Source organism: Parasteatoda tepidariorum, chromosome 5, assembly GCF_043381705.1.
Source record: "Parasteatoda tepidariorum isolate YZ-2023 chromosome 5, CAS_Ptep_4.0, whole genome shotgun sequence".
NCBI classification, from domain to species: Eukaryota; Metazoa; Arthropoda; class Arachnida; order Araneae; family Theridiidae; genus Parasteatoda; species Parasteatoda tepidariorum.
The window spans coordinates 53,916,107-53,934,501 of NC_092208.1; the positions used below are offsets into that span (position 1 = coordinate 53,916,107).

The 18,395-nt window shown below is 31.1% G+C and overlaps 2 protein-coding genes across 2 annotated transcripts in view; one reads left to right on the forward strand and one right to left on the reverse strand.

Annotated features, from left to right (window-relative positions):
• LOC107456699 (uncharacterized) overlaps nucleotides 1-2,555 on the reverse strand; it is an 87,893-nt gene extending 85,338 nt beyond the window's left edge. Inside the window, exons 1-2 of the mRNA XM_043055139.2 lie at nucleotides 2,232-2,555; nucleotides 1,591-1,624 (exon numbers count right to left, since the gene is read on the reverse strand). The gene's annotated coding sequence lies outside the window, so the exon portion shown is untranslated. The remainder of the gene's footprint in view (nucleotides 1-1,590; nucleotides 1,625-2,231) is intronic.
• Nucleotides 2,556-4,546: 1,991 nt separating this feature from the next.
• The window catches only part of LOC107456720 (uncharacterized), a 28,262-nt gene continuing 14,413 nt past the window's right edge, over nucleotides 4,547-18,395 (forward strand). Inside the window, exons 1-2 of the mRNA XM_016074670.3 lie at nucleotides 4,547-4,685; nucleotides 7,649-7,737. Of these exons, the coding sequence (XP_015930156.1) occupies nucleotides 7,672-7,737 (66 nt within the window). The 5' untranslated portion in view covers nucleotides 4,547-4,685; nucleotides 7,649-7,671. The remainder of the gene's footprint in view (nucleotides 4,686-7,648; nucleotides 7,738-18,395) is intronic.

Here is an 18,395-nt window from a genome sequence, read left to right on the forward strand (position 1 = left end):
AATTCAATTATAGTATAAAAATTTTAAGTTATCTAATTAGAAATTGAATGTGCAAAGATTACATTATACATTTAATACTCCATCCCTAACAGCAAAATAACTTGGGCACTCATTGGGCCAATATTCAAATCTTTGCTCAATCAGGATTCAAGGAGCCGCTATTTTTCCGATAATGACCCTAGATAAAATTGTCCAATTAACCCGATATTTTACAGTCACTTTACAACCGATACCGTCCTTATAAAGAATTTTCAGATTCATCGATATTTTATATTCATTATTCAGTCAATATAGGCCATATATTGGCCCCAAGAAGGCTGATATTGGCCCTATAAAAGCCCAATATTAAACAATCTAAACATCCCAATATTGGTCCTCCGGTGCATGTTCATGCAGGATCCATATTGAGCCAATTTGGGTCAATATGGATTGATTAAAATTGCTTCTAGGGATATTTAAAAAAAAGTGTCGATAAGTAAAATAATGTTTCAAAATTATTTCCTTTTTTTCAGTAAATTTAAGTAAATAAACTTCGAATATTGCACTATCAGCTGAATGCTTTCTATAAACACAAGTTTATTCATTGATAAACTATCATGCAATGAGAAATAACATTTTCTCATATTCATAAAAAAAATATTCTGTAACAAATTATAGGAATTAAATAATCAAGAGGCTCAATACAATAACGAGAAAAGTTCGCAATATAGAAGGAACAAACTGGCAGTTAACAATTTAATCATATTATTTAAACTATACTTGAATACTATCCGGATTTTGAAATGTATATTGTGATCAGAAATGAATGTTATTTAGTCGGATCAAAACTAAAGATAAAAATTACATGAATGCAAATATTAATAAAAACAACATTTTATTTTTGAAGGAGTTCTTGATTCTGACTGTAAATATTTTTAACAAAAAGAAATTTATCTATGTAAAGTTTAAAAAAAATTGAAAAAGATCTGCAACTGAGGTTGGAGATGCACTTCCACAGACCCCTGCGTTAAAAACATTAAAGCAATTAAACGTTGGTTTATTTTTCTATAAAGGAAGTTGAGGAATCCATTTATTGACTATGACCATGAGGAATACTTTTTTTTCGTTTTATGTTGTATGACATTTCTGATCGGATATTTGATATTTTCGCATCACTAATCTCAAATTTGCAGTCAGTTTCTCTCTACAATAAAAGTTTTTATTCAATTTTTTTAATATATTCCTAACCTGGATAATTTAAAGTTCACTTAAGTGAATTGTAAGTATCTCCACTTCTCTACTACGTAAGCAGTAGTACGAAGAAGGTGTTAATACAGTTCAGTTTATGATGCAATATCTAAGGGTATATGTTTTTGTTTTAAGCGTTATTTTCAATAGACTGGATAAGTTTGCAACACAAAATAAATCCTGACAAGTATAGTAAATAGTGCTAAGAAAACTACATTAAATTATTGATTTTTGACTATAAATTTTTTATATTAATCTCAACAACAATTAATGCATCAAGATTTTTTCAAACCTCATTGTTGCATAGAAATCTTCAATTATTCATTCAAAAATGTAATTATTCAGAAACATATTTTTACTTACTTACTAAGATCTTCTAAACTTGAATCAAAAAGTCCTAAAAATAGAATACAAATATCTTAATTATAGAAACAATGCAAATCAAAAAATAACAAATATAATGATATATGATAGTTTAAAAATATAAATAAAGTATTATTGATCAAACCGTTTTTCGATTTTTTCAGTCATAATTTAATATGCGTATGGTGACGCAAAATATATATTCCTTAATATTAAATACATTATTTTGGTAAAATTGTTTTGCTAGAATACAATTGGTTTGTGCATGTATCCAACTAGTGTGAAGTTAGCAGAAAATATCCATATATAATAGCACAATCGAACCTGGAACTTTGATAGCTCAAACTTTGATATCACGGATTTTTCGATATCATCACACGATACTTTTCGTTGAACATCAATTTCACAAAATAATTTTGATAACCTAACATTATTTTTTCCATATTTTCTGACGAATTCAAAATCTTTTTACTATTTGAACTATCTAGTTAGATATTGTCTCAATAAGTAAGAGATTGTCAGACAGATTAAAAGAAAGTTACCTGACTCACTAATTCTTAAAGAACATGCGTGTAGAAATAATAATACATATAAAATTCCAAAAAACTATCTAATTTAATGAATTCAAAAGAAATTAATACCTATGAGGATGTAGTTATCAAAAACTCAGACAGTTGGGAAGAATCAGAAATATTAAAAATAAGTTATTGTATCTAGAATTGTATTAAAGCAGGAAAGTTGTGAAGCAAAATACCTAAACCTAAAATCAACTGAAAAATCAGTGATACTGCCATTGTTTTAAGTAACAGCTTCCGCGTGTATATGTATGTTAAACAACTCTTAAATTGACAATAAAGTTATTAGTTTGACTTAAAATTTGAAAAAATTCGATAAATTGAATTATACTTGATTTTCGATGTTCCGATATTTCGGTATCATGAAATTTCTAATGCCACCCTTAGAGTTCATAAAATTTCAAAAATTTCAGATGTTATCAAGGTTTTTACATGTATATAATAGAAGTCTACACAGTTAGAATTTTCATTCTGAAATTATGGATTATCTTACCAATTAATCTTAACCAATTAATCTTAAAGTTTATGGTAAAAAAAAACAAGAAAAAAAAAACATTTTTCATGGTTATAAAACCATGGTTATAAAGCCATGCAAACTAGCATGGTTATAAAACAAAGCAAAATACATGTTTTCAAAACTATACATGTTTTCAACATGGTTGAAAACATGAATAGTTTTGAATGATTGATACATGGTTGAAAAATGAGTGCAAAACTATATATGTTTTCCTCCATTGACAACCAGCATGTTTTCAAAACTGTAAAATAGAATTGTAACTTGTCATAGGAGCTAGGCTATTTGTTAGATAATGGACATGAGAGAGTTGTTGTTGTTAATTTACGTCGCACTAGAGCTGCACAATGGGCTATTGGCGACGGTCTGGGAAACATCCCGGAGGATGATCCGAAGACATGCCATCACAATTTTGATCCTCTGCGGAGGGGATGGCACCCCCGCTTCGGTAGCCCGACGACCTGCGCGCGAAGTCGAGCACTTTACGGTAGCACAGCTTAACGAGGACTAATACCGCACAACCTCGGTCCCTACGTAGACTGATCCAAGTGGTCACCCACCCACACACTGACCGTAGCCAGTGATGCTTGACTTCGGTGATCTGCTGGGAACCGTGTCTTAACGATCAGTCCACTGCGGGACTGGACATGGGAGAGAGCAGGAGACAAATTGGGAAGTGCAGGACTGTGGAAACTCTTCATGTGTTGAAGGGGATGGAGACAATATTATGGTGCCAAACTCAGGCCTGGGTGGCGAAGTTGGTTTTTCGCCGGCCTTCTGAGCCCAAGTCTGTGGGCTCGATCCCCGGCCCAAACACTGGATTTATGGGATGCAAAAAATCCTCAGAGGCCATGTCGTATGATTATGCGGCATGTAAAAGATCTCTGGAGTGCCTCATTGTCTCTTGGCATTTCCGGCAAAATTAAATTCCTAGTGCACCTTAGCATCCAAATAGAGTCTCGGTGCTGCCATCTAGTGTGGCAGAAACTAGACGTCCAAATTAACATGACCAACGGTATCTCACCCATTGTGGTAGTCCTGAAAGAGTGGATACCACCTCCACTAGGTCTGCTTATCAGCAGGTCCGATTGTGCAGCCCATTGGAAACTAAAAAAAAAAAAAAAAACTCTGGGACACGAATCCCAGTTCTGACAGTCGTGAGACTAACAGATTAGTCCTTTCAGCTATAATATATACGCAGTCACAAGGAACTAAGTGCCTTCATTAGATGGGTTTAGTTGGCGCGATAAAATTCTGGTTATTTAAAAGTATTTGGTGAAAGCAGTTAATAAGCGGTTTTTCTCATAGTTAATAGTTTGAATACCCTATTATTTATGATTATTTGACTGTTTTGCATTAATATGGTAAAATAACATTTTTAAAAAATTGTTATTTCACTATTTTTCCGAGAAATTTTTAGTATTGTATGTTATCATCAAATAACGCAGGGAAATTACAAAAGATCAGGACGTATCTATTGTACATTTGTACATTAATACTAAGGATCTGGATTTATATATAAAATTTTATGTGCATTTAGATTATGTTATTGAAAATTTAATAATACTATCAAAGTTTTGAAAACCGAATAGCTTGCTCAGTAGTTTTGGATTTGAGATGCATCATCCCATACTTTTTATTTAGTCATTTCCGAAATAAATAACTTCTATTTCAGTTTATGTAAATATGTTTAACGCCTTTCACTTTCTATTATTTAATAAGCAAAAATGTGTCTAGGTAAAACAAAATGAAGAAATATCTTGCCGGATGTAAATTTTGTTTTGTTACAGAGTAAATATTACGTGATTATTCAATTTTTCTTGGATGCTTACTTAGATTGCGTTGCTTAGTTACTACATACCTATGACACCAATAAATGATATTTTTCTTTTTTTTGTGTTCGAGTATTGAGTAAATATAAAGAATTTCTTCTACGGCAAACACTTGAGTATACGACGAAGTTTTCCAAAAACTAAAAGAAGTTCTGAAAGAGACTGCAGAAAAAGGTATGTATATTCAATACTTTACCCCAATTTATTTTGGATCTATTAGTATTTGAAAATCATCTGCATATAATTTAATGTGTTAAACCTTGAAAATTTTGCATAGTTCACACATATTGTAAAACTACTTATCAAAATAAAAACTATCTGAAAAAATTTCATCAATAAACAACAGTTGAAAAAATACTTTAAATGCGAATCAAAATTATTTATTATTAAAATATTTTTAAAAAAATATTAAAAAAAATATTTTTCAAAAATTCAGTGTACATTTTTCTGTCGAAAGAAGGTGAGAAAAAATTTTTTATTTTTTTGTTTTATTATTTTATTAAAAACGAAAATTTACATTCCTATTTATTACTATATAGTTTTTCTTATTTTATGCATTCATTCAAATCTCTGAATTTATTCTTTTAACTGCTGTAACACAATAATTTTCAAGTACTTTCATAAAAGTATTTTAATTATATTTTAAAATATGATAATTTGCTTATAATTTTTTTAAACAAAATACTGAAACTATACAACTTAACTTAGAATGCCTAAATGATTTGCTTTTTTGAAACCAATTAAACTTGCTTAACCAATGAAACATTCAAATTTATTTCTTAATCATTTCCTTTTTTTTTCAATTAAGAAACATATTTAGCAGGTTAAACTTTAAACTTAATTCTAGCTGAAAAACGTAAATAAATTAAATGAAAATAGGATTTGTACGACAATTTTAATTAAATGTTATTAAATATTACCATATCAAATAATATTACCATATCACACCAACGCGTAAAAATATCAATTTTGATTACCAAAATCAATAAAATTGATTTAATTTCTGTCTACAGTAATTCCCTTTTGTCAAATGTAATTTTAATTTTATATGTTAAAAGAACAGTGTCATAAAATATTAGGAAAGAACGTTTATTTTAACAAGAACGGAATTTAATTTTGCTATAATAAAGTATTAGGTTATAGCCTTTTTTTAATGTTTAAGTTTTTATGCTTCTAAACTTTTGAGTAGAATAGCATTAAAAATTAAAGTGTTCATTTTTAATTAATCGATATTGAAACAAAAAACCTCCAACAATTTCTTAACTCAACAAAATTTAATTTAATGCGTGAGTCTCTAAATTTAAGTGTCTAACTCTAATAAGTAAGGTTTAGACATTATTTAATTAAATATTACACCTGATGAGTTGTCATTTAGACTCGATTATCTTTCGGATTCTTCAAAATTAAAATATTTGCATTAGAAACCTAAATATAATACAGCACGTAATTTCCATATGTATTTAATCAATTAAAAAATTTTCACCAACACTTTTTATGCAGTGTTTTAACATTTAAAAATACAAAAATTTAAAAACTGTTTGCTGGGAGAAGAACCCTGTGTCATTTAGGCATATAAAATTTTCATTTGAAGTTTTCACTTAGATTTTCTATGACTATAACAAAAACACTACTATAAAGAAACTGAAAACAAGTCAGAAAACATAACTAAATATATGAGTTCATTAAATGTGGAGGCACAAAATACCCTAATGGGACGATATTTCAAATTTTAAATAGAATAGGTTGTTGGGATCCACAGACAATATCGAAATTTCGGCATGCATATTAAAATTTGTTCCACTTTTTACAAATAAGAGTTCATTTCAAAATTAAGAAATAAATCTTTTCTCATCTGTTTTCTGATTTCTAAATAAATATATGAATTTTATTACCGTCATTGAACAGCCGACCCTATTTTTGGGTTTACGACTACTAATGTTCAACTCCGTAGACTTGTAATTTTGAACCCAATCCTGAAGACAAGAGAATTTCCGGATTAAGTATTGGGAGAAAATTTACCTTCATGGAGGACTTTTCAGACGGAGCTAACCTGTATTTGCGTTACATGAAGAGGAAGACCACGAGAACCTCCCATGGTTAGCTCTAGTCCAAGATCCGTCCACAACTGAGGATATTTTACGTCAGCACTGTGGTCGGTGCAAGCAGGATGCGGAATTCTTAACCACCAGCCATCGCTGGGACTCGAATCCGGTTCATCGCATTGTAAGGCAGACACTTTATCCTCTGAGCCATCACGGCTTAAAATATATTAATTGAAATAAAAAAAGATAGTATCTTCTGAAAATTACTCGGAGAAAAATCTGGTAATGGGAAAAGTCTGCTGTACGGGAATGACATTTCCTTTAAATGAACTCCATTCTTCTGGTTAAAAAAACCGAAATATACGGAATTTAAACCATTCATTAGGTAATTTTTCCGTTCATATGGTAATGGTTTACCAGAAATTCTGGTTTTTAAGAGTATAGTTCTTTTTAACACACATTGAAGAAAAATATATACAATAGTATACAGATATATGTATACAGATTTTACCGAAAAATGGTTCTTATGGTATTATGATAAAATTACCGAATTTGCAGAATATTTTCACATATTTTAAATCCATTTTTTATTTTTAAATGTACTGAAATCATTACTAAGGAGCTACTGTTTCGCTACTGTTACTGCAAATTTTCGAGATTTTTGGTTTCTCCATAGAGCCAGAAGCAATGAACCTTTTACAATACTATGGTATTTTTGACCACATTTTTTTCCACAGTGTACAATCTTCTTTCAATATATCAGCATATGTTAAAAAAATTCTGAAGCAAATAGTCTGCAGTTTATTTTAAGCAATTATTTATCTCTTAAGCTACTACTAAATTTGTACGCTGTAAACATTTTTCACATTTCATTTCAATACTTAAAGTTTATTTTTTACTGAATTTAATTCAATGTACTGATACGAACTGGAATTTCTGAAGAAAAAAAAATCTTTATAACTTTCTTTCCACATACTTTAAATACTGATAGTCATTTATTTTAAACTATTGTTAGTTTTGTAAAAGCCTTCAATTTTTCAACTATAATGCCAACATTTCCCATTAATTATTATCATTTTTCTCATTTTCACATAGATATAAATTAGAGTTACAGAAAGATGCGGTATATCTTCCTCCTAAGTATTTTAACTCTCTTCATAGCTGGACACTCATCGTTTCGTCTGGTAAGTGCTGATACTTACATATTCTTATGAGGATTTTACCAGATATTATGTTTTCATCATTTTGCTCAAAAATATTAATGACAATTGCTTTAGAAAACCATCACTTTATTATGTACACTTTTAAAAATATTTAAATTACATACAAAAATACACGACTTTGTGAACATTACTAGGCAGACTATGTAGCAGACTCTTGGAATCATGGGAAAATATATACGATATCCTTTTAAATTGAAGATAGCTTGTCAAAAAATATTCACTGACACTTGTTAATGCATTTGAAAATTTAATTGTTATTCTTCAAGTGTTGTAATCAGTAGTTCAAGCGCAGTGATCAGTAGTTCAAGTAATACAGTTCTTCAAGTATATTAATTTTAATTTTACTGATGCCAACTGAATTAACTAAATCCTGGGTGCGTAGGCCCATTTGAGCTCTAAAAACATTTAGTGTGTTATTTGAAGGCATAGCCTTCTGCTCACTTTGCTCATCAAGCTCAACGATTCCTACACAATAATTTTTTTTTGATTGGTGATAAACAGATTATTGCTCCACAATTTAAAAAAGAACGATTTGAGCTAAAAAAGTTCAAAACGTTTTAATTATTATACTGCACACGTGGTTCAAACAGGTCAGTTTAAGCTCTAAATTCTATTAGGATAAAATTTAATCGCCATTATTTTTCTTTGCTAATAATGGGTATGCCATATAACCGAGAGTTTATGGTAACTCAATTTAACGGAAAGTAACTTAACGAAGTTCATGTTAATTTAAATTCGTATTTAAGTTTATATTCAAACTTCTTTTTAATATTTATATTCAAATTTTCGTTACTCTAAAAACTTGTTAAATGTTTTCAGCAAAGACATTATTTAGCAATAGGGCAAAAAAATTGTTTTCTCACATTTACTTACAACTTTTAATAAACATTTTATATCCCTTTCTTTAAGTGTTATTGTGTCCATTACTTTTGACAGAGTTTTGATCGCAAAAAATTTAATGACAGTAATTAGAACCTTATTTTCTGCTTAATAATTGCAAAACAATAACTAAATAAATTAATCAAATATATTGAATATAAAGAAAACTATCTGTGCCAGTGAGAATTGCTTAACTACAATTTTCCTTTTCTTCTTGTGAAGTGGCACGTTATAACCCATTACTTACAATACTTTGAATGGAAGATAATATTGATGATATGAGATGATGATATTACAATGAATGATATCAATTACCGAAATGAGCATTGGAGAAGTAAAAAAGTACTCCGAATTTTACCACTATGCCTAAATTCTAGAACGGTGTCTCTAATTTAATAGTTTTTTTCCCCATCTTTGTCATTTAAATGTACACTGTATCTCTAAAATTCAAAACTATAAAGTAGTAAATCACTCTATAGGTATAAGTAGAACGCGAATCCATTCTACACTCATGAATTATTGAGACACGTAACTGAAAGGTACAACAAATGTGCTCCTCTTATTTCTTACTCATGTATCTTTTAACGACACATGCATTTAATTTGATATTTAGCATTTGTGTTTTGGACTCATTTACTCATTAATATTATGTGCCATTTATACAATCGGTATATATTGGACTGAAGAAATGGTTAAAATCTGCATTAACAGTGTCTTATCATACGATATGTACTGACTTTAAGGCCTGGGTAAGTATTGGTTGAGTTGGATGAAAGATCAATAACACTGGGTTTGGAAACTTATATTCGTTTTGCTGCTTCACCTTATTCGGCTCATCTGTGTATTGCTAATTGTGCAGTATTAATATTATCTTAGCAAGTTAAAATGTAACAATGAATGCATGAACATTCATTGTTACATTTTAGCATGAAAACAGCTTCCGCATTGGTAAAAAATCAATTAAATTGAATAGTGCAAAGTTCAGAAACAGTTCATTTTTTTTTTCAAAATTTTTAGAACTATTCTGAATCCGTATAAAATATTAGACAATGGTGTGTTCTAAATATTAGACAATGATGTAAAATCAAGAACAACGCGATTTCTATCAAGATACAGTTATTATCATACTGTATTTTTTCCTAAAAGAGTACTAATTACTTTTAGAAATATAAACTGTATTTGACAGAGTAGAACAAAGAAAATAAACTTCTTATTTAGCATAAAAAAATTGCGTCCATATCTTAATCCTCATATATGTTTCAATAAATTCAAAATCATTTAAAGAAAGTCCTTCATAGAATAACAATCAGTAGGTTAACAGCCTCTATCTAACCCCAAATATTTATTTTATTCCAGTGTTTTCTTCCCAGTGCTTCATGCTTACTTTTATATTGAAAACACCACTCATTGTGTAAACACGGTGATGAAATTTAACGGTATTATACGCATAGAGTAGATTAACTAAGTGATAACAGTCCCTGAGTAAAGTATGGACAAGGATGATGTTGAGGGAAAATAAGTAGTTAATATTTTTATTTCTATAATCTGTGTATTTTTTCTGTCTGTGCCTATGTCTATGTTTTTCTGCCATTCGCACTAATGTATCAAATAGTCATGATATAGAAGTATACTTCAAAATGCAAGTCAGGGTAATATCAAATTTGCTAATATAGATATTACATGTACGATTCGACCGTACTTTTTGAAGACTAAGAATACAGCTAAGAAATCATGACTCAGTTTTCAATGAAGAAAAAAAAAACCTTCATGGCAGTAAGAAGATCAACACCTGATTCATCACAACTGAATTTAAAAGGGACACTTTTTATAAAGTTGCTCAGTTTAAATACTAAAGAATTATTGTAAGCAATAATAATGACACTAAAACAGAAATTAACAAGGAAATAAATATGGCTATGAATTAAGATGACAGTTTAAGTCAAAATACCTGAGTAGTTAAATAAGAATACAACTATATAAGACTTTAAAAAAGTTAAATAAAAAGTTAGAAGCCAAAAACCAGTGAAACGAAATTTTAAAGATAGGTATGCTAACAAAAACAGCACTTCATCTTAAAATTTTGCATAAATGAATTGAAGATATGGAATGAAACATTACTCTATCCACAATTTCAAGATAATATTTACTCTCAGGGATTTCCACCATGCGCAATGCCCTGGTTTTCTACACGGGCTTACTTATTGAAAATACTGACATGTACGTAGAGTTGTTCAGTTTAAAAGACAAGAATACTGCGGGAAAGAGCAATTTGCGCACAAAAGAGCAATTTGCGGAGTACGACAAACATGCATTATAAAAAAAGTACTTCTGGTTTAAGGGAAAAAATGAAACATTTTTACAGCTGAATTTAAAAAAGCACGCTGTACCTAAAAAGTTTAAAACTTCAACATGACTATACCGCTTAATGAAAAACGCATTCTAAAATTACAATAAATGTAGTAGTAGTAGTGGTGCATTTGCATCACACTAGAGCTTCCCAATGGGCTATTGGCGACGGTCAGGGAAACATCCCTGAGGATGATCCGAAGACATGCTATAACAATTTTGATCCTCTACAGAGGGAATGGCGGACCCTTCTTCGGTAGCCCGACGACCTGCACGCGAAGTCGAGCAGTTTAACGAGGACCAATACCGCACACCCTCGGTCCCTACGCAGACTGACCCAAGTGATCACCCACCCGCACACTGACCGTAGCCAGTGATGCTTGACTTCGGTGATCTGCTGGGAACCGTGTCTTAACTATCAGTCCACTGTGGAACAACAATAAATGTTTCATTAATTTTTGTTATGTTTACTTTTTAAACACAAATGCATTTAAGTAATTCTGAGTATTCATGTTCCTGAAAAATTTATATAATAATATTATCACAAGGCACTTGCTAGAGATTGACAAAACTTAATATCTTGATTTTCTTATAGATACGTGTTTCGAATTCACAGCATTTATAAGATATAATGTCATTCATCAAAAAACGTTGCTTTATAAGAAAAAAAAGATGACTCGTCTAGTAAGCAACTTAACCTTAATGTCAACTAAATGGGCATTAATGACATAAGCCTCTTCAGACGACTTTTGAATCCAACTAAGCGTTTTGTGAATAATCCATATCAAATGTAAGAAGTCGCGAAGTATCGTCTGTAAATTTGTACCATAAAACGAGATCAGCAAAGTAAACTGCTGGTGATAACGGCAAGTTGGAAACCGAAGCCGAAAATAAAGAGCTTGAAAATGATCCGAATGTACCAAAGACTTCCTGCGCCTGCGAACTACTGCCTCGCATACTGCTAAAAAGGAGCATCGTTACTTTAATGGTACAAAAAAGTAGCAAGTTATTTTTGTACCTTTCAATACATAAAAACTTCTATTGCAACTTTGATTTTATCCGTGAGGCCACGCACTTCATCGGGCAAGAAAATGCCCCACTTGAGAGTTGGAGGGATCTTGAATGTTTTGGCATACCAGTTAAGCAGTAACAAAAATATTTTCACCGAATTGCGTACGGATTTTTATCACTAGTAATTATATCCATGAGGTCTTACCGAATTTATCGTATCCGGATGTAACTTCTCAAGATTATTCATGTATTCAATGAAATCCCCTATCTAAAATCGGTGATTATCTAAAATTGCGATGACAACGTGGAAACAATTTTAATGAACTAGTGGGCTTCGCCCNATACCGCACACCCTCGGTCCCTACGCAGACTGATCCAAGTGGTCACCCACCCGCACACTGACCGTAGCCAGTGATGCTTGACTTCGGTGATCTGCTGGGAACCGTGTCTTAACTATCAGTCCACTGCAGGACAACAATAAATGTTTCATTATTTTTTGTTATGTTTACTTTTTAATCACAAATTTATTTAAGTAATTCTGAGTATTCATGTTCCTGAAAAATTTACATAATAATATTATCACAAGACACTTACTAGAGATTGACAAAACTTAATATCTTGATTTTCTTATAGATACGTGTTTCGAATTCACAGGATTTATAAGATATAATGTCATTCATCAAAAAACGTTGTTTTATAAGAAAAAAAAGATGACTCGTCTAGTAAGCAACATAACCTTAATATCAACCTTGAATATCAGCTAAATGGCCATTAATGACATAAACCTCTTCAGACGACTTTTGAATCCAACTAAGCGTTTTGTGCATAATCCATATCAAATGTAAGAAGTTGCAAGATATCGCCTGTAAATTTATAACATTAAACGAGATCAGCAAAGAAAATTACTGGTGATAGCGGCAAGTTGGAAACAGAAGCCGAAAATAAAGAGCGTGAAAATGATCCGAAAGTACCAAAGACTCCCTGTGCTTGCGAACTCCCGCCTCGTATACTGCTAAAAAGGAGCATCGTTACTTTAAAGGTACAGAAACGTGACAAGTTATTTTTGTACCTTTCAATACATAAAAACTTTCATTGTAACTTTGATTTTATCCGTGAGGTCATGTACTTCATCGGGCAAGAAGATGCCCCACTTGAGATTAGGAGGGATCTTTAATGTTTTGGCATACCAGTTAAACAGTATCCAAAATATTTTTACCGATTTGCGTATGAATTTTTATCACTAGTAATTATATTCACGAGGTCTTACCGAATTTGTCGTATTCGGATGCAACTTGTCAAGATTATTCATGTATTCAATGAAATCCCCTATCTGAAATCGGTGATTATCTAAAACAACGATGACAACGTGGAAACAATTTTGATGAATTCTTAAATCAATAGTTCCAAAAATTAATTGAATAATAAATTTTTTTAGAAGAAAATTCCTTTTACTTATTACTTATTTCGTAATTGCATATTCGTCGAGAAAATAAATTTATTTTTCCAAAAATTGGCTGGCTGAATGAAGTAATGGCTCAAAAGTCAGAAGCGTCTAAACTACGCCAGCCACTAGTTATTACTATTACTAAAGGAGATAATATAATCACATTGGTTTGATAGATGATATAAAATTGTGATGTATAAAGTCATCATACCGTGGTGCTGTTCATAAATAATTTTTTACCTTTTTTCAATAATTTCAATCCCTCTCTTTTCACAAAATGCAAACTTCGCTTGTCACGTGCCCCGCTATATCACTTAAACAGAAAGCACCATGCTAGTTCAAAAGGAAAACAATACATTAAAGACTGTGTTCCATTTTTAAAATGTACATTGTTTTACTGACATTTTTGAGCCAAACAACATGATCGTATGATAAATGATAAAAGCTTACAACGAAAAACAGAATTAACATACCTAGTTGGTAAAATAATACTATAAAAGAACAATTAAATATACGACTTCTTTAAAATTAGATTTCTAATAAACTATTCAACCGATTTCGCTCGAATTTGCATTTTACCATGCATAATTACATGACGTAAAAATTTTATACCTTAACATTTTCGACTATTATTAAATAAAATAATGAAAAAATTATAAATATCTACCAAAATGTATTCTTTTGCAGGAAATTAGCCTTAGATAAACGAACTTTATAATTGTGTGCAAAAATTGTTGAATTTGCTTAAAAAGTGCTCGAGACACGGCAAAATACGCAAAAAGTAAAATTAGCATTAAGGGATCCAAATTTTGGGTCACTCTCCTGTCCAAACTATAACGACAATTCGTCACAGATTGCTGCTACCTCCTACAGCAGGGGTGGTGAACCTTTATACACCAACGTGCCATTTTTTCTAAAAAACTGTTTAATGATGTCATAGACGTGCCGTCAAGTAATTTTGACTTCGTGATTATTGGGAAAATAATAATACTAAATACTATCAACTCAAAACTATTTATATTGAAAAAAAAAATACATTTTGCAATGTCTCAGTTATAGGCGTAATTCAACTTAAAGTAACATCAGTGTGACTTCTGTTGCTGCAGATTAGATGACAAATAACTTACATTAGATTGTAAGATGTTAGTTTAAGCAAGAGTGTTAATTTGTTTTGCTAGTTACTTATTGTTAACTTGTTTTTTATGGCTATTAATTGTTTTTTTTAGCATTAATTGTTAATTTTTTTATTAATAGTTGTTTATTATTTTGTTTGTTTTTGTGATTTTTAATTTAATTGTTACATATGCTTCATAATGTAATAACATTTGTGTGATAACAATTCATAGTGCAATAACAACTGCGATCGGTGGGGTGCCCAAAATATTGTGTCACGTGCCATAAATGGCACGCGTGCCATTGGTTCGCCATCCCTGTCCTATAGTTTGAGCGTCAGGACTCTGAATCCATTGAAAAAAGGTATGTCTATTCAGAGAAAGTATGTCTGTGCGTCTGATTTCGTAATTTAAAATGTAGTCTGTACCAATTAATTGATAGTGAGAGGGGATGAACTCAAACATGCTAAGAAAAGTCATTAAATCAAAATCCGATCGAATCATTAAATCAAAAGTTATTCAGAGTGGCCCGTTTTCCTTTTAGCACACTGAACATTGAAAATAAATGAGAAAATACTTAACATATAGCTTTGAATGTTTTATTTTGAACAAAATGCGTGATGTTACAATTATTGTTATGTCCTTCCACTTGACGCAAATTCCCCTTCCCCTCCATACTTATATACCTCTCCTGCAGATGTGATATTATTTAGCCAAAAGATTCTCCTCAAAATATAACAGATGCGAATTTCTATTTGTTCCAAAATTGTTATCACTCAGGGTTTTGAACTATACTATTCTGGTATTAAATTAAACATTTTGGAGTCTTTCAACACACTTTAGTTTAGTTGCCAACATATATGTTTTGTTACATGTTGAAACGTGTTAATTTTTGAAATAAGGAAAACGTAATGGTATAACTATCTTAGTAGATAATAAAAGCAAAATAAGAAGGGAGGGGAGCGTGGCAGAAAAAAAAAGAAGCTGCGGAATCCTATAGACTGGTGCGTGAGTTAATAAAAATGTGTGCATCTCGAAACATTGCAATTTAAAGAAAAAACATTTATTAGAAAGTAATGAACTGCAGCTTTTAGATTATCACAAGGTATTCTGAGCTGCATCTTCGAAAATATAAAAAGAAGTTATGAAATACAGCTTTTTAAAGTATAACAATGAGTTATGAACTGCAGGTGTAAAATAAAGAGTTATGAATTGCAGTTTTAACACATTGCTGACCGGTCACGAGTTGACTCGTGTTTTCGTGGCCAAACGTTGGTGACCGGTTACGAATTAACTCGTGTTTTCGTTAGCAGTGATCTCGTGGTGACTATTTTAAAAAGTGGGCGTAATATTCCTTTCTTTTCAAGTTTTACTATTTAATTCTCTACCAATTTATTATAACTTTACGAAACCTGATATATTTTCCAAACTTGAGGTGTACCATTACACGTAGATAATTGTTATACTCTTTATCATACGAAATTAAAAATTTCTAAAATTTATTTATACTGTTTTACTTCCGCATCGGCCTTCAAAACAATAGCCGGGCACATGGGGGTTATTTTCAAAAAAGTTGCCGGTCAGCAATGTGTTAAGAATATATTAAAGAATTATCAGCTTTTACCATCAAACTAAGCTTTCCAAATGTAGCTTCTTTTTTTTTTCTTTTTTTTTAACTATAGACTGAATAACTCAATTAGGTTATGGTATATTTATTTCGTTTTCTAAGATAAAAACTATTGCTTGAACTGTAAAAATATGCATTTAGCAAAATATAGCATAAACATTGTTAAAAGAGCAACATTTTTATTATATTTTACTTCGCTTTTGCTCTCTATTGCAGGAATTTACTTTATTATACAATTATTGTAGTATACAAGTATTCGTATTGTTTCATATATTTATTATTATAATAATAGATTTTAAAGTAATTAAAACGTTTCTTAAGACTTCTAAAACACGCGAATAAAACATTTCCGTAATGATTGCAGAAAGAAATCCAGTCATTTCTGCGATTTGTGATGTAATAAACTCTACAACTCAATTGCAACTCCAGTTATATTTTTTTAAGTTTTTCGAATCATTCGTGATGTGCAGCGTGTAGATCAATTTCTCTATGGTTGCTAAATGTAAAGAATTGAATCAGTTCTCCAGTTCGCTTTAAAAGTAAACAGAAATAAAAATGGGATAAAAATCGATTGAAACAAGCAATGCCTCAGAAAAGAGCGATGAATCTTTTGACATATGTCTTTTGAAGGTTGTTTGTAACGTTGACAGAGACTTAAACTGTTTGAAACGGCTGCATGTCGCGCCATGATTTAGAAAATAAAAATGTTGAGACGCTCTTTATCAAGTTTAAACTTAAAATACGTGCTGAAACAACTGGAGCCAAAGCAGCTATTTTTTAGTTTTTGATACGACTTATGAGTTAGTCAATCTTCAACATAATTATAGCGATTATTTCAGAAGTTTAAATGATAAAATATTCAATTGAAATTTTAGAGCTTAAAATTATATGAAAAATTTAAAATAGAATACAAATATCTCTGTTAAGTATTAAAAATACTATAATAAGTGCATATTTTTCTTAATAAATTAAAACTAAAACAACATAAGACAATATCTGTGAAGGTGGATATGTGGCAGAAGATAAAGACTATAGGACATTTTCCACTTGTGACAATTGTATAGCTTCAAACTTTCAGAGCCTATCTTTTGACTCCGAAACATAGCATTAGATGATTTTTAAAGAGGTACCCGGCAGTAACAAATATAAACTAACTTAGTAAATAAATGTAAATGTTTTACGATAAATTTTAAGAACATAATAAAATGAAATCAGTACCATGACGTACACAGTATTCGCAAGCAAGAGAACAAATAACTCAGTTCGCATCACACTTATAAGTGACTTGACAAATCAATCAGAAGTTAAAAGAGTTCTGATTGATCTGTCAAGTCACTCTTTCGTGTGGGTGAGATGTTACTCCTATCAATCAACCAACTGGATGAGCAACGATGTTTGAGTCACCACAGGAAGTCCTAATATTTTGAAGTAATTAACGAAATAATTCCTTCATGGTCTATAAAACCTATTAAATTTTATTTTATATTGTAAAATGTATAAGAAAATGTTCAGGGACAGTTTTGTACTTAGAAATACATTTATTTTGAACTACAACGAATCTAGCTAGATTTACAATCTAACGGAAAAATTAAAATACACAAGCACTTTCCTCTGCAAGCCCCGAAATAGAACACTCTGTTGCATCTTGAAAAATAACTCATGCCCTCCCGCCTTCAGACAACAGTCATATATTTAAACCAATTTTATGGAAGTTAGGTACTTTAATTACGTCGCACTAGAGCTGCCCAATGGGCTATTGGCAACGGTTTGCGAAACATCCCTGAGGATGATCGACGAGATGACATCACAATTTTGATCCTCTATACAGGGATATAGGGGATGACTACCCCACCTTTGTAACCCCCAGCATTTTTAAACAATATTACAATTTTTAATGGTGTTTATAATTTAGAAACAGGTGGTGGAAAATTTGTAATTTTTCTAGTTTATTTTCAGGGTTGCTTAAGAGATAGAGCACTCGCCTCGCCTGCTTTGACTCCTAGCGATGGCTGGTCGATACGAATTCTGAGCCCAGCTTACACTAATCACACCATACAGCTGATTTAAAATATCCTCAGTGGCAAACTGATCACGGGTAATAGCCGCTTTGCAGTCAGATAAACAGTGGGAGTTTTTCGTGGTTTTCTTCTCCTCGTAACTTAAATGAAGCTTAGTTCCGTCAAGAAGTCCTCCATGAAGG